Consider the following 24883-nt stretch of genomic DNA (forward strand, 5'->3'; position numbering starts at 1 on the left):
GCCCGACTCTGTGCGACCCCATAGACGGCAGCCCACCAGGCTCCCCCGTCCCTGGGATTCTCCAGGCAAGAACACTGGAGTGGGTTGCCATTTCCTCCTCCAGTGCATGGAAGTGAAAAGTGAAAGTGAAGTCGCTCAGTCGTGTCCACTGGTAGCGGTCCCATTGACTGCAGCCTACCAGGCTCCTCCGTCCATGGGATTTTCCAGGCAAGAATACTGGAGTCGGGTGCCATTGCCTTCTCCGAAAAACATGACAACAGGCCCCAAATGGAGTTCCTTATACTAAATTCTCCATCAAAACTGAGACAATCCCAAATTTTGGCTCTCCTAGAAAATGGGAGCTTTGGCCAGCCAATAGGTAGGTGCTTGATCAGCATTAGTTTAGGTGATATGCCTAATAGACCCCCACTATCACCTAAAAGAAAGATACCTTTCAATAGTCAATCCGTTTTTTGCCTGGTATGACTTCCTTGTTTCTAAGCCCTTCTGCTCATAAAAGCCTTTCATTTTGTATAGATCCTCAGAGCTCCTTTCTTTCAGTCACAGTGGATGTTGGCTAAATCATGACTGGTTGAATAAAGCCAATAAGATATATTTTTTATTTTTTTTAATTATTTTTTTAAATTTTATTTTATTTTTAAACCTGAAACACTGTATTAGTTTTGCCAAACATCTAAAATGTATTCGGATGAGTGTTTCTGAACAGTGTGCCTTTAATTTTGTCAAAGTTGTTATTATTTTATCTGTTTATAAGAAACAATATTTATTGAGAACATCGAATACTTTCCGAGATAAGAACCCAGTATAGAAAATGATCAAGAATATCCAGAGAAATGAGTACAGAGATTCCAATTCTTTCTGAAGAAACAAACATCCTTTTGAAATTCTGAATGCCACTGCAGTATCTACTAACTTTATTAAAAACACTAAAAGACGACTTGTTAATTTACGGTTGCAATTCCAGATTCCATTGTTTGGTCACTCCCTTTTATTTCCCCCATCTTACATTTTGACTGAAAATCCATAATTGGCCTAGTGATTTTCCAGGAAGAGAAGACACGGGGATAGTTTATCTTTGGAAGTGTAAGAAATTTCCAGGGATTAGGACGCCACAAGAGAACTAATTTCAACTGGATTTAAATATTACTTCAATTGTTCACAACAAATTTCGAGTTAACTTGAAATGGATTACTTGCAGGCTGCGTATACCCTCTTTTCTCTGAACGTTAATCAACGTATTTATTACTCCCCTAGGAGCTTAGGCCTCTGAAATAAGCATGACGTGGGGTCGCACAGAGTCGGACACGACTGAAGTGACTTAGCAGCAGCAGCAAACCAAAGATGCGGACCTCACAGGTAAAAGGGCTGAAATTTCAGGGACTGCTCTCAGTAGTTAGGCAGTAAGTATGCTCTCGGTCTGAAACTTGTAAAGTTGTTTTGGAGGATGGCCCCAGCTCTGTCAAGACCCATTTAGTTTTGCATCTGAAGAGTGTAAAATCCCCCGACTGGGAGCACTAGTTTAGAGTCGAACCCCAGAGGCCAGAGAAGGGCGGGCACGTCGCTCAGCCCGGCGCAGCGCGCGGGCGGGCGGCTCGGCTCCCCGGCCTCCGGGTTCGAGGCTCCGCGCCGCGCGCGGGTGCGGGCCGCTAACTTCGGGCCAATCAGCGCGCGGCGTCCCGCCCGCGGCGTCCCCGCGCCCCCGCGCCCGCCGTGGCAGCCGCGGCCTCCGCCGCTCGCGGCCGAGCCGGACCCGGGACGAGGAGGGGCTGGGCCGCGGGGGATCCTGGAGTCGGCGGGGAGGTGGGGATTCTGGGAGGGAGGCTCCATTTCCTCCTGCCCGCCGGCCTCTCCCCGCCGCCCCGGCACCCCAATTCCCCGGTGCCGGCGCTGAGGGCGGCGGCGGCGCGGCGGGAACATGCTGGGCATGTACGTGCCGGACAGGTTCTCCCTGAAGTCCTCCCGCGTTCAGGACGGCATGGGGCTCTACACGGCCCGCCGCGTGAGGAAGGTGGGTGACCCGGCGGGGGCCCGCGCGCGCCCGCTCCCGCCGCGCCTCGCGCCCCTCAGCCGCGCCCGCAGGCTCCGCGCGCGTCGCCTCTCTGCGGGAGCCCCGCGGGGAGCCGGGCCGGCGGGGCGGCTTCCGAGCCCCGCTCCTCCCGAGCCGGCGGCGCCACGTAGGTGCTGCGGGGCGCGCTCCGCCGCCGGCCGCCCTGCGGCAAGATGTCTTTCCTCCGCTGCAGGAAGTGGGGCGGGATGCTGCCTCCCTCCGCCTCGGCCCCGGCGAGGGGCTGTGTCCTGGCGCTGGCAGAGGCACGCGCGGGCGGCTGTCTCTCGGGCGCGCACGCAGCTCCGCCGCATTTCTTGCTTCAGGATGTGGAAATGTGACCAGAGACGCCTCGCTTTCCCGGTGGGGATGGATGGGGGTGGGGGCGCTGCCCACAGCGCCGCGTTACCGCAGGCCTCAGCATCTCGTACTGGCATCCAGCAGTTCTTCCCCTCTTTTCAAACTGTGTAATGTAAGTTCTGGGAGGTGCCCTCTAGATAATGTTTGAATCTCGGCCCCTTTCTCTCAGTTTTTCTGGATTTTTCTCCCTCTCTCCTTCCAGAAGTTTAGAGACACGTGAGTAGGACCAGCACATGGCAGTTCTGGTCAGGGAATGGCCTGGAAATGCTGGAGGTTGAAAGCAAACGCTTAGGAGGAGAGATTACGGGAAAATACCAAGCCTTTGTATCTGCTGAGACTGTTACAGCCGCCATTCCGGAGGATAGGTAATATCTGAAACCAAGGAGGCAGCGCTGAAGTGCGCAGGACAGTGAGAGCCAGCGTTTACTGAGCAGCTACTTGGTGCTAGGGTCCATACGTGTTATTGTATCTCTGTTGGTAGCTTCACTGGCTTAACACTCCTGCGAGAACAGTTTTAATCTGCGTGCAGGAGAGAAGAAAACAGAAGGACTTGGAGGTTAAATTTCCTGCTGAGTTAGGCGGCGAAGCCCTTGCTTCTTGGTCCAAAGAAGCCCATGTTGTTTTCAGGTCTTTTTCTGCCATCTTCCCAGCACCAGTCACCCCAACTCTGTTAGGGGTGAGGTTTGGGCGAGAGCAGGTTGGTTCTGTGAAAGTGGGCTAACAGGAGCTTCGCAAGATGCACCTGAGACACAGGGATGTCTTTCATTTGAGCATGAGTTTTCCCCACCCCCTCACCTAAGGAGCAGGTGAAGGAAGGTGCAGAGGTGCTTCAGAAGGCCTTCACTGACAGCAGGGCCTGTAAGCAACACCCAGGGTAAACTTGGGAGTGATAAACCCCCTATTTACTCTTATAAATAGGGGAGTGGGAGAATGCTCCAAGGTGAAAAGCAGGTGTCAGTGCTTTATCTGGATAGGTGTTTTTGCTAAAGTGGTACATTTCTGCTCTTTCACAGAAGTTGAGATTCTGTTTTTAATTTTCTCACAAGACATGAAAATTCCCAAGTGGATTTTTCTTGAAGGTCTCAGGACTGAATGTAAGTACTTAAAAAGCATAGTTCTTAAACAGTAGTTTAATGGTGGTGGTTTAGTTGCTAAGTTGTGTCCGACTCCTGCGACCCCATGGACTGTAGCCCACCAGGCTCCTCTCTTAATGGGATTTTCCAGGCAAGAATACTGGAGTGGGTTGCCATTTCTTTCTCCAGGGGATCTTCCCAACCCAGGGATCTAGTAATAAACTAAAATTGTAGAAATATTAGAGTTACTAAATTATTCTTATTTTGCCATACTAAGATTTCTAGAAAGAGCTGGCTGATATATATTCTTTTGATATTTTTATTCCAAATGATTTTTCCAAGAATTAAGTTATTTGGAAGTTTTAAATTATTTTGTGGTGTAGAGTGAACGGCTCCCAAAATTATATATTACTGCATTTTATTACTGCAGTACTTACTGATGTTTTCTTGGTTTATGTAACTTCAACATGTAAAACACATGGTTTCATCTAGGTCATAACTAGAATTCTTAGCCTGTATTTCAAGTGAATCTGCAGATGTTTGCAATAAGTTCAAATGATATACTGTTAGTGACAAAATTTGGTTGTGATCACAAGATACTCAGTTGTAAGGTAATTGATCATGGGCAAGTTTATTGATGCCAAAAATGACCTTGTAGGTTTCAGCTCCTTTGCCTTCCAAAAACAGGTCTAAAGCTGAAGCTGAATGGCAGATTTTAGCTGTGCTGTAAAGCTAAAGCTGAATGTCGGTGCATCCCTTACTTGTTTAAATATACTTTCCTGATGCTTAAATATGTTTCAGGTTACCTTGTACTAGGTGGAACTCTGGCCTCAGATCTTAAGGATCTGAGAAAAAATATTTTAGCAGCTATATTAAGGATCTTACGTAAAAGTCTTTTGTTCTTTATTCTGAACAAATTTTGGAATCTCATTTTAGGTTTTTAAGTTGGAAGTTATAGATGTTTTAGTACACTTTTATAACATGTATACTTGCATGTTATTATTGCCAAATTCAGACTTATATTGAAGAAAGTAGGGAAAACCACTAGACCATTCAGGCATGACCTAAATGAAATCCCTTATGATTATACAGTGGAAGTGAGAAATAGAATCAAGGGATTAAATCTGATAGAATGCCTAAAGAACGTATGGACGGAGGTTCATGACATTGTACAGGAGACAGGGATCAAGACCATTCCCAAGAAAAAGAAATGCAAAAAAGCAAAATGGCTGTCTGAGGAGGCCTTACAAACAGCAGTAGAAAGAAGAGAAGCGAAAAGCAAAGGAAAAAAGGAAAGATATACCCATTTGATTGAAGAAGGAAATGGCAACCCACTCCAGTATTCTTGCCTGGAGAATCCCAGGGACGGGGGAGCCTGGTGGGCTGCCGTCTATGGGGTCGCACAGAGTCGGACACGACTGAAGTAACTTAGCAGCAGCATACCATTAGAATGCAGAGTTCCAAAGAATAGCAAGGAGAGATAAGAAAGCCTTCCTTAGTGATCAGTGCAAAGAAATAGAGGAAAATAATAGAATGGCAAAGAGTAGAGATCTCTTCAGGAAAATTAGAGATACCAAGGGAACATTTCATGGAAAGATGGGCTCAATAAAGGACAGAAATGGTATGGACCTAACAGAAGCAGAAGATATAAGAAGAGGTGGCAAGAATACACAGAACTATACAAAAAGATCTTCATGACCCAGATAATGATGACAGTGTGATCACTCACCTAGAGCCAGACATCCTGGATTGTGAAGTCAATTGGGCCTTAGGAAGCATCACTACGAACAAAGATAGTGGAGGTGATGGAATTCCAGTTGAGCTGTTTCACATCCTAAAAGATGATGCTGTGTAAGTGCTGCACTCAATATGCCAGCAAATTTGGAAAACGCAGCAGTGGCCACAGGACTGGAAAAGGTCAGTGTTCGTTGCAATCCCAAAGAAAGGCAATGCCAAAGAATGTTCAAACTACCATACAATTGGACTTAACTCACACACTAGTAAAGTAATGCTCAATATTCTCCAAGCCAGGCTTCAGCAATACTTGAATTGTGAACTTCCAGATGTTCAAGCCGGTTTTAGAAAATGCAGGAGAACCAGAGTTCAAATTGCAAATATCCATTGGATCATCAAAAAAACAAGCGAGTTCCAGAAAAACATCTATTTCTGCTTTATTGAGTATGCCAAAGCCTTTGACTGTGTGGATCACCACAAACTGGAAAATTCTTCAAGGGATGGGAATACAAGACCGCCTGACCTGGCTCTTGAGAAATCTGTATGCAGGTCAGGAAGCAACAGTTAGAACTGGACATGGAACAACAGACTGGTTCCAAATAGGGAAAGGAGCATGTCAAGGCTGTATATTGTCACCCTGATTATTTAACTTATATGCAGAGTACATCATAAGAAACACTGGGCTGGATGAAGCACAAGCTGGAATCACGAGACATACTGCCAGGAGAAATATCAATAACCTCACATATGCAGATGACACCACCCTTATGGGAGAAAGCGAAGAAGAATTAAAGAGCTTCTTGATGAAAGTGAAAGAGGAGAGTTAAAAAGCTGGCTTAAAGTTCAACATTCAGAAAACTGAGAGCATGGCATCCGGTCCCATCACTTCATGGCAAATAGATGGGAAACAGTGGAAATAGTGACAGGCATTTATTTTTTTGGGCTCCAGAATCACTGCAGATGGTGACTACAGCCATGAAGTTAAAAGACGCTTTCTCCTTGGATGAAAATCTATTACCAACCTAGACAGCATATTCAAAAGCAGAGACATTCCTTTGCCAACAAAGATCCGTGTGGTCAGTTCAGTTCAGTCGCTCAGTCGTGTCCCACTCTTTGCGACCCCATGAATTGCAGCACGCCAGGCTTCCCTGTCCATCACCAACTCCTGGAGTTCACCCAAACTCATGTCCATCAAGTCAGTGATGCCATCCAGCCATCTCATCCTCTGTTGTCCCCTTTTCCTGCCCCCAATCCCTCCCAGCATCAGGGTCTTTTCCAGTGAGTCAACTCTTCACATGAGGTGGCCAAAGTATTGGAGTTTCAGCCTCAGCATCAGTCCTTCCAATGAACACCCAGGACTGGTCTACTTTAGGGTGGACTGGTTGGATCTCCTTGCAGTCCAAGGGACTCTCAAGAGTCTTCTCCAACACTACAGTTCAAAAGCATCAATTCTTCGGCGCTCAGCTTTCTTCACAGTCCAGCTCTCACATCCATACATGACCACTGGAAAAACCATAGCCTTGACTAGACGGACTTTGTTGGCAAAGTAATCTCTCTCCTTTTTAATATGCTATCTAGGTTGGTCATAACTTTTCTTCCAAGGAGTAAGTGTCTTTCATTTCATGGCTGCAATCACCATCTGCAGTGATTTTGGAGCCCCCCAAAATAGTCAGTCACTGTTTCCACTGTTTCCCCATCTATTTCCCATGAAGTGATGGGACCAGATGCCATGATCTTTGTTTTCTGAATGTTGAGCTTTAAGACACCTTTTTCACTCTCCTCTTTCACTTTCATCAAGAGGCTTTTGGCTATGGTTTTTCCAGCAGTCATATATGGATGTGAGACTTGGAGTCTAAAGAAAGCTGAGCGCTGGAGAATTGATGCTTTTGAACTGTGGTGTTGGAGAAGACTCTTGAGAGTCCCTTGGACTGCAAGGAGATCCAACCAGTCCATCCTAAAGGAAATAATTCCTGAATATTCATTGGAAGGACTGATGCTGAAGCTGAAGCTCCAGTACTTTGGCCACTTGATGCGAGAACTGACTCATGTGTAAAGACCCTAATGATGGGGAAGATTGAAGGCCAGAGCAGAAGGGGATGACAGAGGATGAGATGGTTGCATGGCATCACTGACTCAACGGACATGATTTTAAGTAAACTCCGGAAGTTGGTGATGAACAGGGAGGCCTGCTGTGCTGCAGTCCATGGGGTCACAAAGAGTTGGGTATCCTGAGCAACTGAACTGAACCTATGCTTGCATAATAATTGTTATTTTTTGAAAAATTGCAATTTAAGTCGTGTTGATTTCAGAGAATCTTATTGTAGACCTGTACTGATTTTGGGGGATTTTGCTAGGCTTCTACTCGCAGTGCATCCATCATACTGATCTGGAATTCCCTTACCAATTGGATTCTTTAATCCTTTTCTAGACCCATCCCTTTTTGTGTGGTGTTTCCTAGAGTAGGGGGGCAGGGGCGGGGGAGGGTCTCTGCAGTCAAGTCACCTAATACCCTGGTTCCACCTTTGTTCTCCTAGGTTTTTCCTTGGCAGATATCTTGTTTTTGTAGGCTTGGTTCTGCTGCTGTTGCTGTCTGCATGCCCCACCCCCCCCTTTTTTTTTGCTATAAAGTGTATAAAATGACAAGAAGAAGAAATGGAAGGGACTTCTTTTTCTTTTTTGGCCATTATGGAGTGCCCTTTCCTTTTCTTCTTCTTGTTTATTCGCCAGGTCATGTCCCACTCTTTTGCCACCCCATGGAGAGAGGAGCCTACCAGGCTCCTCTGTCCATGGGATTTCCCAGGCAAGAATACTGGAGTGGGTTGCCATTTCCTTCTCCAGAATATCTTTCACACCCGGGGATTGAATCTCTGTCTCCTGCTTGGCGAGCATATTCTTTACTACTGAGCCACCTGGAAAGCCCCTTTTCTTACCATTATGGAAATTAGAAATTGAATGAAGAGAGGGTCATTTGTTAGATATTTTTATGTGAGCCATTATTGCTTTTGAGAGAAAGAATGGATGTGAGTCTGTTGGAAAGTTCTAGAGTAGAAAAAAGAGGCCTGAGTTCATTCACACTTGTACTCATTGCAGTTTTCTAATGAAAAGTGTAATAAGAAAAAGTAAACTTAACACTTTAGCTTGCCAGACCCTGTTCTAAGTGCTTGTCAAGTGTTAATCTCACGAACAGTTTGATCTTGCAAAAAAGATGTAAAATTCTAAGTTACTATGCAGATTAAAGTTAATGTTAGGTATTCAAAGCTAATATAGTAAGTAAACATACAATAAAAAGTTATGTTAACAGCTCACTGCAATGCATTTTTTATATCATGACTATATTTTCCATTGCCAGATTATGTGATTAACTAGAGAGTGGTGTGTTTGATACTGTGTTTGTACTCAAAAAGTAGAAAGGTAAATAATAAGATTTCTTTGGCTCTCAGATTCTGATTTTATGCAAAGGGTTAGAGTAGCAAATATACCACTACCAGTCTTTGTTTCCTTGAGGTTTGTTGCAGGCTGTTTTCCTTTCTTCCCTTCTGATTTTCAGTCATTTAATCTTTCAGTTGTGGCAGGCACTGTGCTAGGTCTTGGGGATATATAAGTTGGCAGAAAAGGCAAGGTCTTTGTTCATATGGAGCTTGTTTTCTTGTGTGGGAAGAGAAGCAGTAAGCAGGTACAGAAGGGAAAGTTTCCAAAATAATTACAGCATGTGTTAAGTGAAAACTGAAAACAGGATGATGCATTAGGGAGTGAATAGAGGTGGAGCCTCCTCCTTTAGGCATGCCGGCAGGGAAGACCTCTCAGAGGAGGTGACATCTGCATGGACATGAGGGAGCTGAGCTAGCTAGAAGAATATGCAGGGAAATATGCAAGTGAGCCTGAACTAGGGTCGAACTGAGGATGGAGGAAATTGTTTGGCTTCGAGGTATAGTTTAGAGGTTAAAATAAAACCAACTAGACTCTTCCAATGGGTTGAATGAGGCTCATCATGGAAGGAGAATCTAGGATGACTGTTTTTGTCTTGACCAGTTGGTGCCAACTTGTCTTGGTGCCATTTGCTCTCATGTGATGTCTACTATGTTGGAAATGGTACTTTCAGTTGTAGAATATGTTGGTAAAAGTACATCAAAAGCAACCAACCCTGGCTAAGCATCGAATTAAAATAGGACAGTGCACTAAGCAGTATTGATAAAAAGAATTTCTTTTTCCATACTCTGGGACTTACAGCGTTGTTGGGAAAATGGAAATAGAGTACAGAATTTTTAAAAATACATTTTTTATGTATCAGATGTCCAAATTTACACGGTTTGTATGGATCAATTTTGCATATACCCAGCTGCTGCTGCTGCTGCTAAGTCACTTCAGTCGTGTCCAACTCTGTGTGACCCCATAGATGGCAGCCCACCAGGCTTTCCCATCCCTGGGATTCTCCAGGCAAGAACACTGGAGTGGGTTGCCATTTCCTTCTCCAATGCATGAAAATGAAAAGTGAAAGGGAAGTCGCTTAGTTGTGTCCGACTCCTAGCGACCCCATGGATTGCAGCCCGCCAGGCTCCACCGCCCATGGGATTTTCCAGGCAAGAATACTGGAGTGGGGTGCCATTGCCTTCTCCGTGGCATATACCCTGAGGAAACCAAAATTGGAAGAGACACATATATCCCATTTTTCATTGCTGCACTATTTACAATAGCTAGAACATGGGAGCAACCTAGATGTCCATCGACAGATGAATGGATAAAGAGGTTGTGGTATATATACACAATGGAATAGTATGCATCCATAAAAGGAACACATTTGAGTCAGTTCTAACGAGATGGATGAACCTAAAACCTATTCATCAGAAAGAGAAAAGATAAATACCGTATTCTAGCACATACGTATGGAATCTAGAAAAATGATACTGAAGAATTTATTTACAGGGCAGCAATGGAGAAATAGACATAGAGAATAGACTATGGACATGGACATGGGCAGGGGGAGGAGAGGGTGAGATGTATGGAAAGAGTAACACGGAAACTTACACTACCATATGTAAAATAGATAGCCAACGGGAATTTGCTGTATGGCTCAGGAAACAAACAGGGGCTCTGTACCAACCTAGAGGGGCGGGGTGGGGAGGGAGGTTCAAAAGGGAGGGGATATATTTATACCTATGGCTGCACATTGAGGTTTGATGGCAAGCAGCAAAATTCTGTAAAGCAATTATCTTTCAATAAAAAATAATTAATTTTTAAAAAAAGGTACTTAAGAGGGAGAAACCTTAGTGGTCGTTATAGTAAGTCATAGAGAGTGCTGGGGGAATCAAAGAAGGCCTTATGGAGTTGAATTTATGGGGTCACATTATTATTGTCTTTTTATTAAGCACTTTAAGTTTGGCTGTGTTAGTACGTTTTACTCTTCTCTCAACCCTATGAAGTAGCTATTGTTACTGTACCCATTCTCAGATAAAGAAATTGAGGCAAAAAGTGATTGGCTAGTGTGACTGATTAAGTATTGCCTGGGCGACAGAGTAAATGGTGGACCCATGATACTAATTTCATTGAGTCTGACCCAATTTTGTGCTCTTAATCAGTTTGGAGTTGAATGATTTGTAGGTAGAATTACTGAAAATAAAATTGAAACAGTCCTTTAAAGGGTAGACCTCGTGACATACCTTATTTCAGACCGAGGAAGTTGTTAAACATTTCCACTGAAGCAAGCGCACCTTGTACCTTGGAGCCTGTGGGCCCGCCTGGGACTGTCACGCACAGTCAGACATTTTGAATTCTGCTTTTTTTTGGTTTCCTATGCATTTGCATTATTATTTTGTTGTGTAACAGTCTTCAAGGGTTTACTATTATCCCCAGTTTATAAATTACATATTTCCTCAATGATTACTTCTTGTCAAAATTTTCAGTTGTCCTAATGTAGACTTTAAATTTTTTTCTCCTTTCCAATTCCTTCTTCATTAGCAGGCTAAAGCCTACCTGACCTCCTGACATGTAGTTGTTTTCCTTTATATGTAGAAGCCCATTAACTTGCATGGCCTTAGCATAGCTGAACGGGGTTTGCATTTCTAAAAAGAACTAAAGACTGAAAGGAAAGCTGAAGACAAGCAAAAAAGGAAAATGCCTAAATATAAATGAAGTGAGTATAGTATCTTTCTCATATTTGGCCCCTAATTCTGGTAGAAGCTGTTAAGAGCATTGATGAGGCTGAGGTCTCCTTACCTTGGTATACAGTGGCCGCAATGAATTGCCCACTCTGGGATAGCTCAGTTCCTGGCTTGCTTCCCTCTCATCACTGCTTTTTTGCCCAAGGGGTTCCTGAGTTGCCTCCTGTGCCCATGAACCCCAGGGCAGTCTCCCAACTTCCTCAGTCTGAAATAAGGGGTGTCATGAGGTCTGATCTTTAAAGGACTGCTTCAGTTTTACTTTCAGTAATTCTACCTACAAATTATTCAACTCCAGACTGATTAAGAGCACAAAGTCGGGTCAGACTCACTGAAATTGGTGTCACGGGTCCACCATTTACTCTGTCACCTAAGCAATACTTAACGAGTCACACTGGCCAACCACTTTTTGCCTCAATTTCTTTATCTGAGAATGGGTACAGTAATACTATCTACTTCATAGGGTTGAGAGAAGAGTAAAACGTACTAACAGAGGTAAACTTTGCTCTTCTCATGAACAAATACAGGTTCCACAGATGGAACTGCGTCTGTTCTGATCGTCCTGAAGTACAGTGTTAGTTTCCTGTTGCTACTGTGGCAAATTATCTGGCTTAAAACGAGAAATTTATTCTTTTCTGTTCTGGACAACATAAATCTAAACTGGGTGGTCAGGGCTGGTTCCTTCTGGAGGCTCCAAAGAGAGAGTTTAATTCCTTGAATTTTGCAGTTTTCGAGAGGCTACATGGCCTTCCCAGGTGGCTTGGTGGTAGAGAATCTCACCTGCCAATGCCAGAGACCTGGGTTTGATCCCTGGGTCCGAAAGATCCTCTGGAGGAGGAAATGGCAACCCAGTCCAGTATTCTTGCCTGGAGAATACCATGGACAGAGGAGCCTAGTGGGCTACAGTTTAAAAAAGTCAGGCATGACTGAAGTGCCTTAGCACACACACACATTATACACTCTACCATAGCTCCAAAGTGTAATTCTTCTTGTCTATGTTATAGACAACGTTTTGCAGTGAATTAATGCTCAACTGGAAAAGGCAATGGCACCTCACTCCAATACTCTTGCCTGGCAAATCCCATGGACGGAGGAGCCTGGTGGGCTGCAGTCCATGGGGTCGCTGAGGGTCGGACACGACTGAGCGACTTCACTTTCACTTTTCACTTTCATGCATTGGAGAAGGAAATGGCAACCCACTCCAGTGTTCTTGCCTGGAGAATCCCAGGGACAGGGGAGCCTGGTGGGCGGCCATCTATGGGGTTGCACAGAGTTGGCCACGACTGAAGCGACTTAGCAGCAGCAGCAGCAGCCCTCAACTACTGGTCCCAATGAAATGTCCACACTACACATCTACCATATTGATGAGTGTTCTGCCTTGTGTTCAGTGTTGATTCTGGCAGAGGTCAACAAGGTTGGCATTCACGCAGTAAAACCTGAGTGAGTGGTTCTCTTGTAGAGGAAGAGAGCACGTGTAAGTTATAGGAGGAAGAATAGATTCTGATCACGTTCTAAGTGATGGTGTTGCAAAGGATGTCAGAGGGAATCCAGTTCGCACATTCCCATCTGACAGATGAAGACACTGAAGCCGAGGTGAGCTTTGCCTGGAGTCCTGCTCCTTCTGCAGTGCCATCTCCCTTATGCAAGGCAGGCACCTTGGTTCTCTTTGAGGGCTTTGTAGTGGAGACTTTTGGTAAGGTAAAATCCAAAGAGAAAAATCTCTGATATTTAAATCTTGAATTTGTGAAAATACAGGAAGCTAAAAATAAACAAAGACAGGCAAGTTGTGTAGGGTTAGAAAAACATGGAAAAGAGGAGAACACCCATTATCTGGGTGGTCCCCAAAAGTAGTAAGTGAAAGCACAGAGGAAAACTCAACTTTGCATAAATGTTAATAAAAGAGTAGGTTTTGTGGAATAAGGTGTTTCGTTGATCAGCTTAGAAGGTGGCTCTTGTGAGGAAGTCATAAGGGGTCTTTGTGCCCCAGCTAAAATTCTGCTGGTAGATGTTTGTTTATGGTTCCTGGTGGCTGGTGAAATCTAATCTGGAAGCATAATCAGAGGGAAAATAGTCACCACTGACGCCTGCCCTATGTGCTCTCTCTTTTCTGTGTTCACACGTTCACCCTCTACAAATGACTGAAGTTTTGTATTTCTTGGTGTCCTTACAGATTCCGATTTGGTTGGTTTTTGTGACTGTAACAGCTTCAGTTAATTCAGCAAATGTTTACTGAGCAACTGCAGTTGTTAGGCTCTGGGGCAGTCACCAGAGACCGAAGGAGCAGTGACAGAAGCAGTCACTAGCGGTGTCCTGTGGTCTGCGGTTAAGCCCTCCAGTAAGTCTGCAAGGTGGCCGTTATTGTCCTTGTTTTATAGATGAGGAAATGGATTGTGAGGAAGGTTATATCCCAAGAAGGAAATCAATCAGAATCTGAACTCAGATCTTTCCATATACCTTTTTCACGAAAAAAGACCAAAAATTATTTTTCTGCATACTGATAAAATGCTTTATCCATGCTCATTTCAATTATATAGACATACCTATACATAGTCTTTCATAAAGTTAACTTTCAGTTCAGTTCAGTCACTCAGTCGTGTCCGACTCTTTGCAACCCCATGAATTGCAGCATGCCAGGCCTCCCTATCCATCACCAGCTTTCGCAGTTCACTCAGACTCACGTCCATCCGGTCGGTGATGCCATCCAGCCATCTCATCCTCTGTCATCCCCTTCTCCTCCTGCCCCCAATCCCTCCCAGCATCAGAGTCTTTTCCAGTGAGTCAACTCTTCACATGAGGTGGCCAAAGTACTGGAGTTTCAGCTTTAGCATCATTCCTTCCAAAGAAATCCTAGGGCTGATCTCCTTCAGAATGGACTGGTTGGATCTCCTTGCAGTCCAAGGGACTCTCAAGAGTCTTCTCCAACACCACAGTTCAAAAGCATCAATTCTTCAGTGCTCAGCTTTCTTCACAGTCCAACTCTCACATCCATACATGAGCACTGGAAAAACCATAGCCTTGACTAGACGGACCTTTGTTGGCAAAGTAATGTCTCTGCTTTTGAATATGCGATCTAGGTTGGTCATAACTTTCCTTCCAAGGAGTAAGTGTCTTTTAATTTCATGGCTGCAGTCACCATCTGCAGTGATTTTGGAGCCCAAACAAATAAAGTCTGACACTGTTACTTTAAAAAATGAGAAAAGAGTAAACTCATTTCATCATCTACCATTTCAGCAGCCACTTATAGAGATCCCTCTAAGTAATGTACTTTGGCTCTAATATTTTTAATCACATATTCTATAAGGGGGATATGATGTAATTTTCATTTGGGGTTGTTTTACACAATTATTCACTAAATGTTTATTGCCAAGATCTGTACCAGCTGTTTGGAATGCAGTAGTGAACAAAATAGAAATTCTGGCTCTTGCTTAGCTTGCCTTTTAGTGACAGGAGCCAGGACAGAAAATTGACAATGAAAAATTAGAAACATTTTATACTGTGCTAAAATGTTGAAAGTCCTTCAGAAAAAAAGAAAAAGTAGAGCTGGGTATTGTTGACTTGGCAGAGTGTGTGGGTGTGTGGATGGATGTTACTCTAAATAGGTGATAGGTCCAGGTATGGGCAATGACTTAAAGGATGGGAGGGAAGGAGCTAAACGTCACTAGAAGAAGAAAGGCCGCAGTTGGAGCAAAGGCCCTAATGTGTGCTGTGTTCAGGGAATAAGGAGAGCAGTGAGGTGGAATGGTCTTGTCGGGGGGCTGGGCACCAGGAGAGGAGGAAAGAGAGACCGAGAAGGCCCTTTCAGGCTACTGTGAAGCCGTTGACTCTACTTTGAGTGGAGTAGGAAGCCACGGCAGGGTTTTAGGCCAAGGAGGGACATGATCTGACTTGAGTTTATCAAGGATCGCTTTGACTGCTGTGTTGAGAATAGTTAGCCTCAGAGTAAACTAGGAGACTTGTTAGGATTCTTCTGCAGTAATCCACGTGAGAGGTGATGGTGGTTTAGACCAAGATGGTGGCAATTTGGAAGTGTAGTTTGAAGACAGAATGTGCTGATGAGATAAGTGGAAGAAAGGTAAGGATCAAAGCTGATTCCAAGGATTTTAGCCTGAGAAATTGGAAAGATTGGATTGTCAGCAACTGAGATGGGCAAGATTTTGGTGCAGCAGATTTGAAGGGGGGAGATCTGGAATTTGGTTTAAGGCATGTTGATTTTGACAAGTTTATTAGATAACAGGTATCAAGAAGGCAGTGAGATAACAGCTGTTGCACCAGTTCCTCCTTCCCACCCTTTATAATATCATTTTCGTCTGCTTTACGGGTCACAAACCTTACGGTACACTTTCACTCCTTTCCCTTTACACCATCAGTTATCTTTTAGAGCGATTAAAAAATAAGACAGATTGTGTTATTTACCTCTATTTTGGTTTCTGGAGCTCATCATTTCTTTGTTTTGAATTACGTTTTTGTGTGGTATCATATTCCTTATGTGAGAACCATATCCTTTGAACATTTTTTGTATCACAAGTCTAATGGCAATGAGTTCTCTCAGTTTTTGTTTTCTGAAAAAAAGTATTGCGTTTGGGTTTGAAAGATACCTTCTCCAGATTGACAGGTTTTTTTCTTTCTCATTATATTAAAGATAATTGCTTCTTTTTTTTTACTGACAACATTTCTGGAAAGTTTGCTTTACATAGGTTATAACATATAAGTGTTATGTTCTTCACACATTCTCTTTTTTCCCCCTCGGCTTTCAAGATTTTTCTAGTTTTCTTTGGCTTTTAGCAGTTTGAATATGATGTGTTTAAAATTAAAAAAAAAATTCTTTTATGTATAGTTTGATGTCTTTTATCATTTTTGGAAGATTCTTAGCCATTTTCTCTTCAAATATTACTTCTGGCCAAAACTTCTTCTGGGGCTCCCAATTATGTGCATGTCAGACCAGTTGATGGTATTGTCTCACAGCTCTTAGATACTTTGCTCTGCTTTATTTTTCCCATTTTCCCCTCTGTTTCCTTTTACTAGGTAATTTCTGTTGCCTTCAAGCTTATTGCTTCTTTTCTCAGTGTGTCAAGTTACCTGGTGATTCTGTCAAAGGAATTCATGTTTGAAACCATGTTTTTTATTTCGAGCATTTCCACTGGTTCCCTTTTGTAGTTCCCATGTCTTAGTTGAAATCTACTATATTCTTGCGTGTTATCTGCCTTTTCTAGTAGATTCTTTAACAAATTAGCCATAACCACTGTTCAAGTGCTTGTCTGATAGTTCTAATGTCTGTGTCATTTCTGCATCTGATTCTGCTGCTTGCTCTGTTTCTTCACAATGGGCTGTATTTTTTCTCCTTGCTTCCTTGTATGGTTTTTTTTTTAATTGAAGGATTATTGCTTTACAGTATTGTATCGGCCTCTGCTGTACCGCAGCATGAACCATGCCCAAGTATACACGTCCCCTCCTTCCTGAACCTCCCTCCCGCCTGCCGCCCTATTCCACTCCTCTCGGTGGTCACAGCCCTGGTTTGAGCTCCCTGTGTCACGCAGCAAAGTCCCACTTGCTGTCTATTTTACATATGGTAATGTATGTTTCCATGCTATTATTTTTTTTAATTAATTTATTTTAATTGGAGGATAATTATTTTACAGTGTTGTGATATTTTTTGCCATACATCAACATGAATCAGCCATAGATACACATGTGTTCCCCTCCCCCATCCTGAAACCCCCCCTCCCCCCCACACCCCTCCCTCCCCACCCTGTCCCTCTAGGTTGTCCCAGAGCACTGGCTTCCTGCACTGAACTCTCACTGGTCATCGGTTTTACATATGGTGATGTATATGTTTCAGTGCTATTCTTTCAAATCGTCCCACCCTCTCCTTCCCCCTCGTGTGTCCCCAAGCCTGTTCTCTATGTCTGCATCTCCATTGCTGCCCTGCAAATAGGTTCATCAGTACCATCTTTCCATGTACGTGCTTTAATATACGATATTGGGCTTTCTCTTTCTGATTTACTTCGCTCTGTATAATAGACTCTAGGTTCATCCACCTCATTAGAACTGACTCTGATGCATTCATTTTTTGTGGCTGAGTAATATTCATTGTATATATGTACCACAGATTCTGTATACATTCATCTGTTGATGGACATTTAGGTTGTTTCTATGTCCTCAGTTCAGTCCTGTCGCTCAGTCGTGTCTGACTTATTGTGACCCCATGGACTGCAGCACGCCAGGCCTCCCTGTCCATCACCAACTCCAGAGCTTACTCAAATTCATGTCCATCGAGTTGGTGACGCCATCCAGACATCTCATCCTCTGTCGTCCCCTTCTCTTCCTGCCATCAATCTTCCCCAGCATCAAGGTCTTTTCTAATGAGTCAGTTCTTCACATCAGGTGGCCAAAGTATTGGAGCTTCAGCTTCAGCATCAGTCCTTCCAGTGAACATTCATGACTGATTTCCTCTAAGATTGGTTTGATCTCCTTGCGGTCCAAGGGACTCTCGAGAGCCCTCTCGTATGTCCTAGCTACTGTAAAAAGAACTGCAGTGAACAGTGGGCTACATGTGTCTCTGTTACAGTTTTCTCAGTGTGTATGCCCAGTAGTGGGATTGTTGGGTCATGTGGTAGTTCTAGTCCTAGTTTTTTAAGGGATCTCCGTACTGTTCTCCATAGTGGCTATATCAGTTTGCATTCCCACCAGCGGTGCAAGAGGGTTCCCTTTTCTCCACATCCTCGCCAGCATTTATTGTTTGTAGATTTTTAATAATGGTCATTCTGACTGTGAGGTGATAACCTTGTAGTTTTGATTTGCACTTCTCTAATACTGAGTGATGTTGATCATCTTTCCATGTGTTGCTGGCCATCTATATGTCTTCTTTGGGGAAATGTCTGTTTAGGTCTTCTGCCCATTCTTTGATTGAGTTGTTTGTTTTTCTGGTATTGAGTTGCATGAGCTGCTTGTATATTTTGGAAATTAATCCTTTGTTATTGTTTGCAATTTTTTTCTCCCATTCTGAGGGTTGTCTTTTAATCTTGTTTTTCGTTTCCTTTGCTGTGCAAAGCTTTTAAGTTTAATTAACTCCCATTTATTTACTTTTGTTTTTATTTCCATTATTCTAGGAGGTGGGTCAAAAAGTATCTTGCTGTGATGTGTATCAAAAAGTGTACCACCCATGTTTTCCTCTAAGAGCTTTATAGTTCCTGGCCGTACATTTAAATCTTTAGTTCATTTTGAATTTATTTTTGTATATGGTGTTAGAAAGTGCTGTAGTTTCATTCTTTTACCTGTAGCTGTCCCAAAATCTTAGCACCGCTTATTGAAGAGGCTGTCTTTTCTCCACTGTATATTCTTGCCTCCTTTGTCAAAGATAAGGTGCTCATAAGTGTGTGGGTTTATCTCTGGGTTTTCTGCCTTGTTCATTTGTCTATATTTCTGTTTTTGTGCCAATACCATACTGTCTTAATGACTGTAGCTTTGTAGGATGGTCTGAAGTCAGGAAGATTGATTCCTCCAGCTCCATTCTTTTTCAAGATTGCTTTGGCTATTTGGCGTCTTTTGTGTTTCCATATAAATTGTGAAATTTTTTTGTTTTTGTTCTTTTTCTGTGAAAAATATCATTGGTAGTTTGATAGGGATTCCTTTGAATCTGTAGATTACTTTGGATAATATAGTCATTTTCCCAATATTGATTGTTCCAATCCAAAAATGTTATATCTCTGCTTCTGTTTATGTCATCTTTGATTTCTTTCATCAGTTTTTTTTTTTGTTTTTTTTTTTTATAGTTTTCTGCATACAGGTCTTTTGTCTCTTTAGGTAGATAAATCCCTAGGTGTTTTATACTTTTTATTTCGGTGGTGAAGGGGATTGTTTCCCTAACTTCTCTTTCTCATTTTTCATTATTAGTGTATAGGAGTGCAAGGGATTTCTGTATGTTAATTTTATATCCTGTGGCTTTACTATATTCGTTGATTAGCTCTAGTAATTTTCTGGTGGAATCCTTAGGGTTTTCTTTGTATAGTATCATGTTACCTGCATCTAGTAAGGATTTTGCTTCTTCTTTTCTGATCTGGATTCCTTTTATTTCTTTTTTCTTCTGATTGTTGTAGCTAGGACTTCCAAAATTATGTTGAATAATCGTAGCAAGAGTGGGCACCCTTGTCTTGTTCCTGATCGTAGAGGAAATGCTTTCCGTTTTCACCACTGAGAATAATATTGGCTGTGGGTTTGTTGTATATGGCTTTTATTATTTTGAGGTGGGTTCCTTCTATGCGTACTTTCTGGAGAGTTTTTTTAAATCATAAATGGGTGTTGAATTTTGTCAAAAGCTTTTTCTGCATCTATTGAGATGATCATATGGTTTTTCTCTTTCAGTTTGTTGATATGGTGTATCCCATTGATTGATTTGCATATACTGGAGAATCCTTGCATCCCTGAGATAAATCCCACTTGATTATGGTGTATGATCCTTTTGATTTGTTGGAGTCTGCTGGAATTTTGTTGAGGATTTTGCTTCCTTGTATGTTCTTAATTTTTTTTTGAATGCCAGTGTCATGCAAAACAATCAAGAGTGTAGTAAATAGTATTTATTCTCTGAAATACATGCTTTTGTTTTGTCCAGTTATTAGTGGAGGAGTTTGGATCAGTCTGGGTAGGAGATAAGGTGGGTTTGCGTTATGTTGTTTTTGTTTCAGTGAACCACGGGCTTCAGGTTCTTCTGGGCGGCCTTGCGGCTCGGGCCGTGCTCCAGGTCTCGGTGTCTGTGGCTGCCTCAGTCAGTCTGGTAGGAGGTCAGGCGGGCCTTCTTCTCTCAGTGGCCCCAGGCTCCGGGCTCTTCTGGGCTGCCTTGTGGCTCGGGCAGTGCTCCGGGTTTTTCTCCGTGTCTGTAGCTGCCTCCGTTTCCTCCTGTCCCTGAGTGCCTGCACCATAGAGGGGTCCTCTCACCCAGCTGCACGCTCTGCCCTAACCCTGTAGTAGCCTGCTGTGTTGTTATTTGAGGTCTCTGTTCTCTGGTTCAGCTTCACTCTTATCTGGGGTTGGTTTATCAGCCTGAGCTCTGGGAGTTGAATTTCCATAGCATTCCTATCTCTCTTTCCCATGAGAGCCAAGCGTTTGTCTTGCATCAGTGGTTGATGTTTTGTGGGAGAGTGCTTCCTGTCCTCACCCAATGGTAGGAATCCTCTGAGCGTTGTGGTACAGGTTCCTGAGCCTCCTGCCCCTCCTTCAGGGGCAGTGGATCTTTACTCCTGTCTTGGAGGTGACAGAGTTTGCTGCTTTTCTTCTTACAGGGCAGAAGGGTCAGGGTGGGAGATGCAGGGAGCGCATGTTTTGCAGCAGCTGCCGTTCTCTTATGCCTGCACCACTGAAGGGCTCTGTCCTCCCTTCTGTCCCCTGGTTTCCCTTATATGGGGACGTCCTTGGAAGGGAGTCTAAGCATGTGAGCTCCCCTTGGGTCTGTGGCTGCCATTGGTTCTAACACAGGCAAGCTGTTTCACTTGCATTCTTTAGCAAACTTAAAATGTTAGTTGATTTCTCGCTTGTATGGTAGTGGGCAGCTCCTCCTTATGATTTGCTGTAGATAACCTAGTGCTCTCCTCAAGAAAAGTAATTATTTTATAGTTAATCAACCTTTCTTATTTTTAGGGTAGGAGTGAATCCTTGATGAATATTGAACTTTGAAAAATTTAACATTAATGGCATTTCTATATATTCTTACTTACTGTTTTTATTACTCAACAAATCTATCAGTTTTGAAAAATATTTTAAAATCTCCCACTCAGGTTCTTCTTGCATTTCTCATATTTTTATTCTGCTGGTTTCTTACTGTTCTGTATTCTTCATACATACACTTTATATCATTATGTAATGTTCTGTTTTACTCTGGTGAGTTCAGCCATTAATTGAACCTTGTCTGATACACCATTGCCTTTGTTTTCTTTGCTTTTATCTGTATATTTTTGTCTACCCAGTTCAATAAATTTTTTTATTACTTTCTTTTATCTTTTTGTAATCATGTGTAGCTAGGTTATATTTCATAATGCAGATTTATAATCTCTTCATTTCATAAGAGATTTAAAACTTCATATTTAGTGTAATGACTGATATAACTGATTTTTATTCTTGTCATCTTTATGCTCATCACTTTATCGTTGTATTTTAATTTTCCTTATTTTTGCTGTCCAAGTCACTGTTCATCCTTTTTCCCTCTCTTCTTAAGTGCAACTCACACCTCAATTTGATGATTTACTTTTCCCCTTTCATAATCAGATACATGTGACTTTTATTTGATAGCTGGCGCTCAGCGATTTTCTCCACACACATGGTTTTGCCCACAGGATGCTCATTTCTGTGTTACTTCCCTCTTCTCCTCCCTCACCCATTGCTCCCCCCAACCTCTGCCTACTGTACAACCTTGGAATTGCTTTTATCTTCCTGCCTGCCCGCCACCCCCCTAAGTTTTGACAAAATGGTGTGTTACTTAATCTAATTTCTTAAAAAAATTTTTTATTGCTTATACATATTAAGTTTCATAGAAAGAACATGTCTGCGTATCTTTCTTTTGGTGATGACAGTTGAACAATACTCATAAAACATAACTGTTCTTGAGTAACTAATAATTACCAAAGATCATAATTGTACAGTGTTGAAAAATATACAAAAAAATACGATTATTGGAGAACAGTTGCTCTACAGTGTTGTGTTGGCCTCTGCCACACATCCTCACGAATCAGCCACAGGTACACGTACTTCGCTCCCTCTGAGCCCCCTCCAAGTTCCCAGCCCACCCAGCCCTCGGGGTTGTCACAGAACAGAGTGGAGCTCTGTGTCACACCGCGAATGCTCCCAGGCTGTCTGTTTACATGCGTGGTAGTGTGTGTATTTCCACGCTGTGCTCTCAGTTCATCTCTCTCCACTGTTCTCTGTGTCTGTGTCTGCACTCCTGCCATGCAGATAGTTTCATCAGTACCATATTTCTAGATTCCACATGGATGCTTTGATATACAGGATTTGTGTTGCTCTGACTTCTTTCACTTCGTATAATAGGCTCTAGGTTCATCCACCTCATTAGAACTGACTTGAATGAATTATTTTTTATAGCTGAGTAATATTCCATTGTCTGTATGTACCACAGCTTCTGTATCCATTCATCTGTTGGTGGACATCCGGGCTGCTTCCATGTTCTAGCTCTTGTAAGATTGCTGCAGTGAACGTTGGGGTACACGTGTCTCTTTCAATTATGGTTTTTTCATGGTATATGTCCAGTAGTAGGATTGTTGGGTCATATGGTAGTTCTGTTCCTAGTTTTTTTAAGGGATCTCCATACTGTCTTCCATAGTAGCTGTGCCAATTTACATTCTCACCAGCAGTGCGAGAGGATTCCCTTTTCCCACATCCTCTTGAGCATTTATTATTTGTAGATATTTTAATAATGGCCATTCTGACCAGTGTGAGGAGAAACCTCTTTACCCAGTTAATTGTGTTTCATTAATTTTGTGTGTTTGTGCACCATCTATTCATTTTCTTCTTCTGATTTCTGTCATTTATTCTGGCTCATTTGTTTAGAAACTTTTCAGTTCTTTTTCTCATATCATGTGGATACTCTGTCTGAATCTGTGTGTATCGTCAAACAGCTCTCCTTCCCATCAGACTGTGAAGGATTTCCTGACTGGATATGTGATTCTCAGGTTGTTGTGTTTCTCTTTCAACTTATTCTCCAAAAATATTTAACTAGACAATTATGTGTTTTCAGTTTTAGAAGTTTCTTTATTGAGTGCTGCACTTGAATCTCCTTAAATTCCCTTATGTAATTGACATATTCCGTTTATTTATTTATTTCACCATGCTTCATGGCCGGTGGGATTTTAGTTCCCCGACCAGGGATTGAACCAAGATCATCAACAGTGAGAGCATGGAGTCTTAACCATTGGACCACCAGGAAACTCCCAATGTAATTCCCTTTAATTAAAGTACTCTCTCCTATAGATGTTCTGTTTTACAAATATGGATCTTATTTTTCTGTTTGGTCTCCCTCGTAGGCAGCTGGGCCCTTGTATAGGCAGTCTGCTGTGGTGGTTTTACTGATGCTCACGACGGGTTATTGGGGAACACTGTGGCAGCAGTCCTGCCCTGGAGGCAGAAGGCTGTTTGTGGCCTGCAGCAGCAGGTGGGCTCTCAGCTGCCTCCTGGCTTTCTGTCTCCTTGCACTTTGCTGGGCTGCAGGGATAGGACGGACTGTGGGCTGTGGCCCTGCCTTCTGTGACTTCCAGCTTCTTTACAGGATCCCCTGGTTCCCAGTCCTCAGCACTGCCTCTTGTGCTGTTTTCCAGTGAAGTACTCAGGCTATTTGGGAGAATGCCTCACACCGGTTCTGTGCCAGGACCTAAGACTTCACTTATGCAGCTTCCCATGCATGCTCGTGGAAGTTGTTTTGCTCAAGAGAACAAGTGGCTTAGAGCTGGGGTTGAAGGAAAAGGTGCTCCTTTCAGGTTACTGTATTCCAGAATCGCTTCTCCTTCACAACTCTCCTGCATTTCCCATTTCATACTCCTTTTATAACTGATGCATTTTTCTGCTTTATCGTGGGCACTAGCGCAGTTCTTTGCTGATGTTTGCTCTGTCAGCTCAGAGTAACAGGCACCTGCAGTAATCTAAACCTCAGAGGTTATGCTGTCTCAGTAACAAGGTGGGCATTTGCTGCTATCAATTCAGTGGCTGCAGATGTCAGGGTGGAAATTTTTGCGATTCTCTCGGGCTTAAAATGGCTGCTTTAGCCCCAGCTATCATGATCTTATTCCAGATGAGGATAAAGAGGAAGTAACCAAGGCATTAGGGTGTTTGTTACCTGCCGACTCAGCTCTCATTTACGAGCTTTTGTGGTTGGTTCATACTATGATTTCTGCTTTCAGGTTGTTAGCTCTCCTCTCTGCCTATATGGAGAGCTGATAATGCAGTTTTTCTACCTAGATACATTAGTGCCCTCCCAAAGGTCAGTGTTCTAATACTAACGAGAAAGGAAAAGAAGATTGGATATTCTTCATATTGAGCTTTTCAGAAATGCGCTTTTTTGGTGGCCTACTTGAATTGCAAGAGCACACACATGCACAATAGTTGGCCTTGAAATATAATTATATTCTAAGTGGGGACTCTAGCCTCCTTTTGTGAAAAACATTGTTTTACATATAAATGATTCAACTGCAGATTGATTCACTTTAATATAACTTGTTTCATTTATATGTATATGTGTTTTATTTGCTGAACCATTTCAAAGTAAATTACAGGCATTATGACCATTTGTTCCTCCATATTTCAGCGTAAGGACATTTTCCTAAATAGCCATACTATCATTTTAGCATCCAACAAAAATAAGTGATTTCTTAATGTTTTCTAATTTCAGCCCATATTCAAATTACTCTAAGTACCTCCAAAATGTTTTTATAGCTGTTTATTTTTGAACTAGAATTCTCATGGACCACCTCTTATACTTAGTTATGTCTATTAAATCTCTCTTAACAGTCTCCCTCTTCCCATTCCCTTAA

At 42.7% G+C, this 24883-nt stretch overlaps 1 protein-coding gene across 4 annotated transcripts in view; it reads left to right on the forward strand.

The window, feature by feature from the left end:
- Positions 1 to 1326: 1326 nt before the first annotated feature.
- The window catches only part of PRDM5 (PR/SET domain 5), a 250533-nt gene continuing 226976 nt past the window's right edge, over positions 1327 to 24883 (forward strand). For 2 of the 4 annotated variants that reach the window (XM_045166317.1, XM_045166320.1), the window contains exon 1: positions 1681 to 2008. In XM_045166317.1, coding sequence (XP_045022252.1) covers positions 1916 to 2008 — 93 coding nt within the window. In that variant the 5' untranslated portion in view covers positions 1681 to 1915. Of the gene's footprint in view, positions 1357 to 1680; positions 2009 to 24883 lie in introns of those variants that run through there. The other 2 variants (XM_045166318.1, XM_045166319.1) reach the window with 2 other exon arrangements.

The sequence above is a fragment of the Bubalus bubalis genome, chromosome 7 (genome assembly GCF_019923935.1).
Source record: "Bubalus bubalis isolate 160015118507 breed Murrah chromosome 7, NDDB_SH_1, whole genome shotgun sequence".
Taxonomy (NCBI): domain Eukaryota; kingdom Metazoa; phylum Chordata; class Mammalia; order Artiodactyla; family Bovidae; genus Bubalus; species Bubalus bubalis.